This window comes from Ovis canadensis, chromosome 15 (genome assembly GCF_042477335.2).
Source record: "Ovis canadensis isolate MfBH-ARS-UI-01 breed Bighorn chromosome 15, ARS-UI_OviCan_v2, whole genome shotgun sequence".
In the NCBI taxonomy this organism is placed as follows: Eukaryota; Metazoa; Chordata; class Mammalia; order Artiodactyla; family Bovidae; genus Ovis; species Ovis canadensis.
Genome location: NC_091259.1, coordinates 49330516 through 49341824, shown reverse-complemented (window position 1 = coordinate 49341824; position 11309 = coordinate 49330516). Strand labels below are relative to the sequence as shown.

General features: G+C 51.8%; 1 protein-coding gene across 3 annotated transcripts in view; it reads right to left on the bottom strand.

The window, feature by feature from the left end:
* Window positions 1–243: 243 nt before the first annotated feature.
* Window positions 244–11309, bottom strand: part of GALNT18 (polypeptide N-acetylgalactosaminyltransferase 18) — a 353469-nt gene continuing 342403 nt past the window's right edge. For 2 of the 3 annotated variants that reach the window (XM_069554380.1, XM_069554381.1), the window contains one exon: window positions 244–667. In XM_069554380.1, the coding sequence (XP_069410481.1) occupies window positions 521–667 (147 nt within the window). In that variant the 3' untranslated portion in view covers window positions 244–520. Of the gene's footprint in view, window positions 668–5818; window positions 6037–11309 lie in introns of all 3 variants that reach the window. The other variant, XR_011249332.1, reaches the window with a different exon arrangement.

Here is an 11309-nt window from a genome sequence, read left to right as displayed (position 1 = left end):
GGCGTCTTGTGGAGGCAGAGGGAACCCTCTCTCTGGAGGTGACCCTGAGGTCGAGGTGCCTGTCTCGTCTCCCTGGGCCCCACAGAGAAAGCTGGCGGCTTGCACAACAAGCTCCCACTGTCTGCACGGCCTTAAAGCCTCGTTTCTCTGGCATGGGAGCAGGGAAGGCACACACAGCCACATCTTGGGATCCATGTTCAGAGGAGCCAGGCCTGAATCTCCACCAAATGACTGCAACACCCCTTTTCTTAATCAATGGTATTTTATTGTCAGTTATAAATATTTTCCACGTGTCCCCTATTTACAGTTGCAAAATAGTTTATGGTATTATACCCTCACCCACCGTTCGGCATCTTTCTATAAACTCCATGAAAACTGAATAGGAAATACAAAGCTCTTTTGGGGGCCCACCAACCTGGTTCCCCAGACTCCAAACACCCCCACACGGACAGCAGGCAGCATTGCAGCGGGTGCTACACAGTAGCAAAGGGGCGGGGCGTGGGGGCAGCTCCTGGCGGGGTCAGGATGCCAGGCTCCTCAGGACGTTGGTGATGCTCCAGTGCTGGCCCGAACACCTCTGCAGCACCAGCTGGAAGCCGAACTCCGCTTCATTGTTCTCCTGCAGCTCCAGACAGCGCTTGGACTTGCGGTTCTGAATGGGGCCTCCCTAGGAGCCAGGGTGGAGAGTGGGGTCAGAGGGTGTGGGGGAGCCGTAGGCCCAGTGGCTGGTGGGGATTACTTGTGGGTGCAGATGCGTGGGATCCTGGGAGGCTGCAGGGGGTCTGGGGTCAGCATGGCCACAGAGCCTGAGGCTCCTCATCTCCAGGTGCTGGCTTCCTCCCCGAGATGGAACCCTGTGCCTTTGTTTTCTTCACAGGGCCCTAGTCTTTTGTTAGGAAAGAGGACAGAAATGCCCCAGCCCAGCTTCCATCTATTAGCTGCGTGTGGCATGCTGGTTTGCTTCTACTGCACCTGCCATGGGGGCTGGCCCTGCTCCCTATTTATTCTGTAAATCTGAGTTCCTTGGGACCGCCCCAGGATTGGCCTGAATGTGAGCATCACCGGAGGCCCAGGACCTCCTGCATTTAGGGTCCTTGCTCCCAACTGAACCTCTGGAGTCATCAGTGCTGGCCTCAACCAAACCCACACCCCTGGATCCTGTCTTACGGCCCTGGGCTTGGTCAGCCCTGGGTATGCGTGGCTTCCCTCCATGCTGCTGATGTCCCAGAAGGTTCTGTAGCCACGCAGACTCAGTTTATGCTCAAAGCCCTTGAAGGAAGGGAGGTTCTGCTTCTTAAGGCAGTTCTACAGCAGCAAAAAAGAAACCTCCAATTTTTGCTTTTAGTGAGATCCTTGCAGGCCTTGGACACTCTGAGGCTGCTGGCTGGCACCTGGGTGAAGGTCCAGACTCTCGGAGTATCTCTGAGTTTCATCAAAGATGTGCTCAGCCTGACTTTGGCCTCCCAAGCAGTCAGGCTCTTATAAGTTGGCCTCCTGGAGCTTCATGGTCCTGGAGTATATGGAAACTCACTTTTCCCCAGAATCTACTCCTCCTGTGCTTCCCATCTCAGCAATAAGCAAGCATTTCCACTGACACCTCTGCTTCTCCCCATTACTGATTAGGCACCAAGTCCTACCAATTCCTCCTGATACCCTGTGACTATCCCCTTATCCCCATGCCATCACATCTGCCCTGGTTTAGGCAGATGTCACCTGGACAACTGCACCAGTCTCCTAACTGACTCCCCTTCCACAAGCAGGACTCTGTATGCAACCCCCAGCTGCCCCCATGCCCATCCCAGCGAACAGCACCCTGTGATAGAGGGGGACACACTCATTTTCTGAAAGGAAGCCAGCCCCTTGGCCACTATTGTCCCCATGGCGACCACTGACACCTCAAGAGAACACTGAGACTCAGTTCTTCCAACCACTTGGGAAATGAGCAGCATCCCCTGCAGCTGAGTGTACACAGCCCTGAGACCCACCAATCCCATGCCCAGGCAGGTATCTAGAAGAACTGTCTGCACCGGTTCTGAAGTATGGTTTATAAAAGCTCCAACCTGGACACCACCTAAATGTCCATCAATAGTACAATGGATAAATAACTTGTGGTTATTCACATAACTTGTACTCAGCCTTAAAAATGACCAAACCCAAGCTCCATCCATCAAGGACAAATCCTACAAATACAATGCTAGCAAAAGAAGCCAGACAAAGAACACATACACAATTAGACTTATACATACTTCCCAAACAGGCAAAATAAGACCCCAGACTCAGAGTCAGGGCTGGGTATCTTGGGGAGGGCGGAGGGGGAAAATGATTGACAGTAGACCAAAGGATGCTTCTTGGGAGTGGGGAGTGTGCTATTTCCTGACCTGGCTGGCGGCTACCTAAATGTTGGCTTTGTTTTAAATTATTGAGTTGAACACTTACCTTGGTATGTATGTTTGGATGGTTCTATCTGCGTATATGTTATTCTTCAGCTAAAAAAAATTAAAACAAAAATCCAGCTCTCTCAGAGGGATTTTGAACAGCAGGTGAAGGAGCCAGGGTGGCAGAGGAGGGTAAGGAGTGTGTTTTATGTGTGTGTCTGGGAGGGGCTCCCCATTTCCCGTGTGTGGCCCGGGGACTGCAAACCTCCTTAGAAGCATTCAAGGGAGCAAAACAGTGTCTCCCCGTGTGCCCCGACCCCAGCACCTCCCTCGAGGAGCGTAGGGACTCACTGACCCCAAGAGTGGAGGGAGAGCACAACAAGAGCAGCTCGCCTGGGGCCCAGAGGTGCAGCCAGAGAGAAGCCCTCAGGCTCGGGCTCTGAGGGGCCGGGGGACGATGGGCCACCGGGCCAGGGCTCGGAAAGGCCCCTGGGTCCCTGTGTTGGAAGAGATGTGGAAGGCTGGCCCTCTCACTCTCACCTGCAAGCTGACGGAACCCTCCTGGCTGCACTCTTCCCTGGGCCGCTCCGTCTTGGGAGAATTCTCCTCCACTGAAGGAAAATTGTTGTCTTGGGGGCAATCAGCAAGGGGCCCCAGCCTGTGCCCTGAGGTTTCCGGAGGTGGGTGGGCTCCTTCTTCTCCACCTTCTCCTTTACCGTAGGGGAAGATGGGGCCCACAGTCCCCCCTAGTTCCATTCTCTACCAGGTGAAACATTTCCAGTTCCTTGCGAGATAATCCGGTTTCATTTTCCCACCCTGGTTGCCCTCCCGTGGACAAACTCCAGTAGTGTGTATCTCTCAGAACTGACCACGGAGCAGAGGGTCCCCACCTCGTCTCCACTGGACAAGAGGCTCCTTGGACATAGCCAAGGAACCTGCACTTTGGTGGCCACACCACGCTCCCGAGCCCTGCCTGGGTGACTCTGTTGGCCAGCCTCAAGCCGTATCTCCAGAAGCTGTGCTCCACCTCGGGTCCTCTCCCTGTCCCCCAAAATCTTGGCTTCTGAATCCAGAGGAGTCCCTTGTGACACCTGCTCTAAGCGAGGCCAGCCAGTCACTCCACCAGGCTCGGGTTTCCGAGGCCTGAGCGCTCTGCTGCCCACACCCAGGCTGGGTCTAGTGCTTTGTGGGCCTAGGGCCAGCCCCCCAGATCCTCCTGTATCCCCAGCAGCCTGGTGGGATGTCTTATTCTATGAGGCTGGAGGAGAGCTCAGGCAGGATGGGGATGAAACCAGCCCAGCTCTCTAATCACAAGGTCTGCTGGTGATTCGGGTGGTGAGACAGAGGAGAGGCCTGGACAAAGATGCTTCTGCCTGGGGCAAGCTGCTCTGCCCTTCTGCTTCCTTTCTCTCCAGGGCCAGATGGTAACTTTGGTCCTGATGACCGAAGAATGAGCAGAAGGCTCGATGGGCAACCCCTTTAGCAGCTATAACACAACAGATGGGTATGAAGCTATTCACGGTGTCAGGATTGGGGCTCCAGAAAAAGAGCACAACAGGCAGAAAAGAAGGATAGACGAGGATTCTGACAGTTCAGGATGTCCTCAAGGCCAGGACAGGCCTTGCCAACCGTCACCAAGCCCAGACCACTGAAAGCTGGAGAGACTTGTCCAAAACAGAGGCGTCCATAGCCCTCTCCTTTCCTGCCAGCTACTCGGGCACATTCTAAGCCTTCCTCAGGGGCACCATGCCAAGGCCCAGAGAGGGAGGTGGGGCAGAGGTCTTTGAGAAGCAGAGTGTTCCTTCAGAGACTCAAATATGGCATTTCCCAGGCCCTACCCTGACCCAGACACACTCTCAGCACCCAAGACACAGGAAGCATGGTGACCCTGAGGCAGAAACAGCCTGTATGGCCTCCGGGAAGGCTGTGGGAGAAATGGAGTCAGGCCAAGAGCAGGGCTGTGAAGGAGACACAACCTCAGAGAAGGCATCTGGACCCGACGGTGGAGAATGAGGCCAGGAGAGCTCTCTCCCCAGAGGCTTTGAAGGAGAATCTTCTAGAACAGAGCAGCAAGGCCACCTTGGAGGCCTGATATACGTCTTGGGACACATGCGGGTTATGGAGAGAGGAGCCAGCCCACTGTCTGATGTGCAGCTGTGCTGGTCACCGGCCAGTCTCCCTCCTGTCTTCCTTCCCGGACCTCAAGCTCTGTCATTGAGCAAACCCTGGAATCTCACCCCATTCCTGGGCAAGTTCGATTTGCCACAATTGCGGAGACTCCTTTTCTTTATTCAGTCCCTTCACAGTGAGCTCAGCACCTTTGGGGGCAGCCTGGTGGAGCTGCTATCCTTACCTCTACCTTCAGGCTCTGCCCTGAGATAGAAGTAGTGACGGTCAGGGCTCATTCCCCATGTCCCCGGCACTGCGTTAAGTGCTTCACACACTGTTTCAAGTGTTCCTCACAATAACGCTGAGCAGTGGAGGTAAGAGTTATCCCCATTTTGTAGAATTGGAGACTGAGGCTCAGAGAGTTGGGCCACATGGTCAGTCAGTGGCAGAGTCAGGCTGGGAGTCTGCCGCCTTCACTGCTCCCCACCAGGCCGAGTGGCTGGACCCCCCCTCCATTCATCCCCGCCCAGGCCTGTTGGTGAACTAGACTGAGAGCTGCTGGTGCGTCACAGCTTGTGGTGGAGGACGGCCACCCGTTGAGCCCTAGGGGCTCTGGAGTCAGGTTGATCTCATTCTTTTGAGAGTTCTCTGCAAAGACGTGATTCATCACTCTATCCATCCATCCAGTATTTAATGAGTGCCTCACTCCAGTATTCTTGCCTGGAGAATCCCATGGACGGAGGAGCTTGGTAGGCTACAGTCCACGGGTTGCAAAGAGTCGGACATCACTGAACGACTTCACTTTCACTTATCACATTCTGGGAATAGCTACTGGCCACTGACACATGCTGCTGCTGCCGCTAAGTCACTTCAGTTGTGTCCAACTCTGCAACCCCATAGATGGCAGCCTACCAGGCTCCTCCGTCCATGGGAGTTTTCAGGCAAGAGAACTGGAGTGGGGTGCCATTGCCTTCTCCCCACTGACACATACCAGTGACTAAACAGGAGAACTTTCTCTTTGTGGAGACTGTATTCTAGGGGGAAGAGAGAAGAGTAGACTCTTTACTGTGTTAAAGGTGCTAAGATTATGCACAAAAATGGAGAACAGTGCTGTGGATTGAATGTGTCCCCTATAAATTCAAGTGTTGAAGCCCTGATCCCCAGCATGATGCAAGGTAGGGCCTTTGGGAGGGAATTAGGTCCCGGGGTAGAGCCCTCCTGATGGAATTAGTGTCCTTGTAAGAAGAGACGCAGGAGAGATGGTCTCTTTCTCCGGGCCACGTGAGGACATAGTAAAAAGGTGGCCGTGTGAAAACCAGGAAGAGGGTTCTCACCAGACACCAATCTGCTGGCACCTTGATCCTGAACTTTCCAGCCTCCAGAATGGTGAGTAATAAATGTTTGTTGTTCAAGTTTCCCAGTCACTGGTCTTCTTTTTATACTAGCAGGATAGACTAAGTCCAGCAGGTTGGGAGGATTCGGGAACTGCCGTGAGCAGGAGGCAGGCTGCAGCCGCAGGAGATGCTTGGGGGTGATCCTGAGAAGGTGCGAGCTGGGCAAGGCGTGAGGGAGGAAAAAAGGAGTCTAAGTGCATCGGAGAGCCTTGTGACCCAGAATGAAGCTCCTGCACCCACAGAGGCCTGGTGTGTGCAGGGAACAGCATGGGGTCGGGGGAGGAGAGGACACCCAGGAGCCGAGAGAGGGGCGGGCTGTGTGAAGGGACTCTGGCTCTTCATCCGGTGACACGACTAGCCACTGCGGGGTGGGACTGACATGCTAACTGGGTCCCTCGGGCTGCTGTGTGGCATGTAGAGCACGGCGGTGGGGGAGCGGGGAGGAAGGAACCAGGACCACCCGTTGGCAGGTTCTCAACCCCACCAGAGAGCCCCTGCCAGCCCCGCCCTCAGGGCAGAGCGAAGTTGCCTGGTTTACCAGTCCAGTCATCTAAATTATTTGTAATACAACTACAGGATCTGGAAACACACAATACTTTTAATTAAAGAATTTAAATAAGGGCAATTAAACCTGGCAGGAGAGAGGCCGCAGCACACAGAGAGCTTAATTGGAACGGAAACCAAGTTAAGTATGGAAACAGCATTAAAGAAAAAAAAAGGAAAACTGAATGTATGGAATTAAGAAGGCTAATAATAATTCCTAGAGCTGGGTTCCCAGCCCCCAGCCTAGCTCCTTCTTCTTCCAAGCCTCTCTGGCGTAGAGACTAGAATGGGCATCAGACTTGGGACGAGTGGAAGTAAGAACATGGGACTCTGCTCCCAGCTCTCCCTGCCTGTAACCCTGGTAAGCGGCTGAGCCATCCTGGGCTTCAGTCTTCTTGTTTATATAAGGTACCAGACGACCGTGGGGGTACAGACACATGGAGCGCTGACTATGGGCCTGGCGGGGCACGTGGCACTATGGTCCATGAGCTCCTTGGGCTGAGGTGCTGAAGAGCTGACTCTGGATTTCACAGCCACGCACCTCCTCTCTGCCTGTTTGCCCAGGTATGTCTCTGGCAGGTGACTAACCTGCCCAGTTCTTCCTGGGGATGTGGTCAGGGCAAATGGATTAGACAGCCCCTGGAGGGCTTTGTGACACCCTCGATCACTGGGCCCCACCTTCTGACCCACACAGGCCTAGTGTGCGCAGTAAACAGCATGGGGCTGGGGAAGAAAATGAGGCCCAAGAGCTAATGAGGCCCAAGAGCTAATGTGAGTGGACTTTGGCTGTTCATCCTGTGACAGGGCTGGCCACTGCAGGGTGGAGCTGACGTGCTGACCAGGTCCCTCCCGCTGCTGCGTGGAGTGTAGAGCACGGGCGGGGGTGGGGTGGGGGGGTCGGGGATGGGGGAGTGGGGTGGTTGGGGGGTGGGGAAGGAGGAAGGAAGCGCCTTTTTAAGCTGCCTGTGCTCCACTCCAGCCCTCTCACCTGGAAAATCCCATGGATGGAGGAGCCTGGTGGGCTGTAGTCCATGAGGTCGCTAAGAGTCGGACACGACTGAGCGACTTCACTTTCACTTTTCACTTTCATGCATTGGAGAAGGAAATGGCAACCCACTCCAGTGTTCCTGCCTGGAGAATCCCAGGGATGGGGGAGCCTGGTGGGCTGCCGTCTATGGGGTTGCACAGAGTTGGACACGACTGAAGCGACTTAGCAGTAGCAGCAGTGCTTTTCACAGCTGCCGGTGCTGCTGGTCCAGGGACCATACTTTGGGGACCACAAGCAAACCGTGATCCTCTCTGGGGAAAGGATGAGGCTTGGTTATCACCCCGAGCTGGAGCACCTGGAGCAGCTGCGCTGCACTCAGGAAGCTCTCGCGCTTGCAATCAAGGTGTTTCCAAGGAGGCTGCATGAAGATTGAATCCTGTATTCCTGAGACTGCTTCTTTCAGAGCTCTGTTTCCACTCTTTGTTCTAATTAGTTTTCCACGGGCAAGTGGCCCAGTGGGTCTTTGGCTGTAAGCACAGTGGATGTGGGAGTTTCCAGGTTAAGTCGTTAACAATTAACAATCAAATAATTCAAAGCATGGGTGGGATGTTAGTACTAGTTAAAGAAATCCTGAGATTAAGTCTTTTTTGTAGAGGAAAGTAGTCTTTCTGTACTATGAATATTCAACACTCGGTTTATTTAAAAATTGCTTCGGTGTTTGTTATTCTTAAAGGAGACGCAAGTGTCCCTGAGTGAGACTCTGCTTCGGATTTACTCTGAGGTCTGTTGGACCGAAAATGGGGTAATGGCAATGTCAAATGCAAAAGGAAAGGTGGAGGAGGGTATCCAGCAAGATGGCTGGAGGGAGTTTGCTGAGGAAGCAGGAATACAGCCAGTTCATACACATCTACAACTGGCCTGTCAGGGAGACCGTAGCCCCAAACTCCTACTGCAGTAATCCATGGGTTTTCTAGAGACAAGACAAAGCCTCCTTGGCATTAAGGTTTAAAGCATGGGCCCTGGAGGCAGAATCCTGATTTGACCTCGGACAAATACTATAATCTCTCTGTGCCTCAGTTTCCTCATCTGCAGAACGGGGATATGAAGCGCCTGATGGCAATGTCATGAGGATTAAGTGATATTTATACAGCAGTTACAGTAGTACCTGGTGCACAGTAAGAACCACCTGAATGTTTGATACATAAAATTTAAAATCCCACCCACAGGTTCCCTGGTGGCTCAGTGGTAAAGAATCCACCTGCCAATGCAGGAGACACAGGTTTGATCCCCGGTCTGGGAAGATCCCACATGCCTCAGAGCAACTAAGCCCCTGAGCCACAATTACTGAGCTTGAGCTCTAGAGCCCAGAAGCCACAACTACTGAGGCTGCACAACCTAGAACCCGTGCTGCACAAGAGAGACCACCGCAATGAGAAGCCTGCACATCGTAACTAGAGAGTAACCCCCCCCGACGCAACGAGAGAGAAGCTGGTGCGGCAGTGAAGACCCAGCACGGCCAAGAATAAGTAACTAACTAACTAAATGAAAATTTAAAATAAGTAAAATTCCCCCCAGGTCTGAACAGTGAGGTACTGAGCCTTCACACCTGGTCCTGGCTCCTGATCTAAAGTACTGGCAGCCATAAACTAAAAATCACTAAGCAAATATTCAGGGCCTAAATAAAGCTTTGTCAGTCCTTTAAAACTGGATGGTTCTACACTTGCCCCTTCATGTGACATGGAAATGAAAAGCTGCTTTATTCCAGAGCCGCAAAGAAACACCCGATTATAGTCTTTTCTTCTCAGTACAAAAGGTTCTCCAAGTTGGACTTCCCGACAGCGCCTGGGGATTGGAGCAGGAGAAAGTCAAGGACTCCTCCTCCTTGCGTGCTGGGAAATTCTTTGGCAGAATCAGTGGTGCTCCCTGGGAAATGTGCTCTGCAAATAAGTTCTTTTTGGAGTGAGTTACTGATCTTGCATCAAATTATCAAATTAGACCCCACAAATCAGAACAAGTGGTCCACGGCCAGGCTCTGCGCTCAGCTCTCTTCCAGGCAGTCTCTGCAGGCTATCGAAATGCTTTCTCTCCTGGCCTTAACGGTCATCTCTGCTGTTACCCTTGATGCTCTCCATTTGGAAAAGGCATTAAAAAGCCTTTTAAAGCCCTTGCCTCTGAGCTGAGAATGAGGCAAGACTGGGGGCTGAGATGGGAGGACAGCCCACCAGTGGGAAGGCTGCCCTGTGCACTGAATGGGCCTTGCCTGTGATTCTATCAAAGAACCCAATGGCCCACGGGGATGACAGCACACCTCAGAGCCTGAGGCAGCATGAAATATGGTCAGAACACACTGACATCTCATCAGAGCCTCTTGTTTTAACAAATATTCATACAAATTGCTACTCCCTTTCATACAGTATGCATACTTGTTGTAGTAAAGATCATTTCCACCTTCCTCCCCCAAATCTAAAGCTATAGGAAGAGTAAGCTGGAGCAGCCTGCTTCAAGTATGGCTGTGTATCACAGCTGGATGCACTACCCTCTAAAAATGTTCTTGTAGGGATTTTCCAACTAAACTGAGCCCTTGGACTACAATGTTCAAATGTCCTTGAAATACTGTAGTACAGTTATTTTTTTCAGCATGCATACGTGCATGCAAGGAGTTGTTGAGGGTAGAGTTCATCTTTGGGTCTCCCACAAATCTGTCTTGAGATCTGGGACACAGAATATTTGTATTTGTATTTGTGAATTTTTAGAAAGGATTCTTTCATTTAATTGACAGCATCCTGGGGTATCTCTTCTATTTCAGGCTTTCAGTTAGGTGCTAAAGACACTGAAAGTGTAAGATAGCCCATCCCTCCAGTCTATTAGTTGATGGGAGAAAGAGTGATGGAGAAAAATAACAGATAAACAATTCCATAAAGTGGGATAACGATGACCCTCATAGCAGCCCATTTTAAGTTCATGGTGCTTCTTAGTAAGGTGGGCCCAGTTGGGGCGTCTAAGTAGAAAAAGCCGTTTTCTGGGCATTAGGAGCTTAGAATTATAGAATGACGTCAGAGTTGGCAAGCCATGAGAACCGTCCAATCCAATTCTACTTAGAGTTGTGGCACCACTGATGGCCTACTGAGTGGTTCTCTGAGTCCACCTCTTCCTTGAATGGCCAATTTCATGTCCAGACATCTCTGTAAGAAAGCTGCTCTGTAAATTGCCCTTGTATCCCCCTCCAGCTGGTCCTCCCTCAGAGCTACTTAGGATAAGCCTGTTCTCTTTGCCTACAGAAACCCTTACGATATTTGAGGGCGGATATCATCCATTTCTGAGGTCATTCTTGCTTCAACCATGTATTCAAATAGAGTTTAAGGAAGCTGAAACTTAAAGGACACACATCATAACAGCCTTCCTAGGGCATGAATTTCCTCAATAACATCTTGGAGAGAGGACTTGGCATTTGCTTAACCATTCAAAGTAATAGTGATGGGGGGTGGTGGGGAGGATGGGTACCTCATTGCCCCTGAGAGGCAGTCGATTGCTTTGGTGCCACAAAAGCAATCGACTTTTGGTGTAGTGACCTAATACCTGCTTCCTTTCTCTCCTTCTATTGGTCCAGGGGTACTTATTAGATGCCTCTTTCACTGACACTGCATTGCCTAATCCCAGAATCCCCCAGATATCAGTATGTGGGGTATTCTGAGAAGGTTAAAGTCTTATGCACGTGTGTGTGCTGAGTTCCTTCAGTCATGTCCGACTGTTTGCGAATCTATGGACTGTAGCCTGCCTGGCTCCTCTGTCCATGGGATTCCCCTGGCAAGGATACTGGGGTGGTTTGCCATGCCCTTCTCCAGGGGATCTAACCTGTGTCTCTTATGTCTCCTGCATTGGCAGGCAGGTTCTTTACTCCTG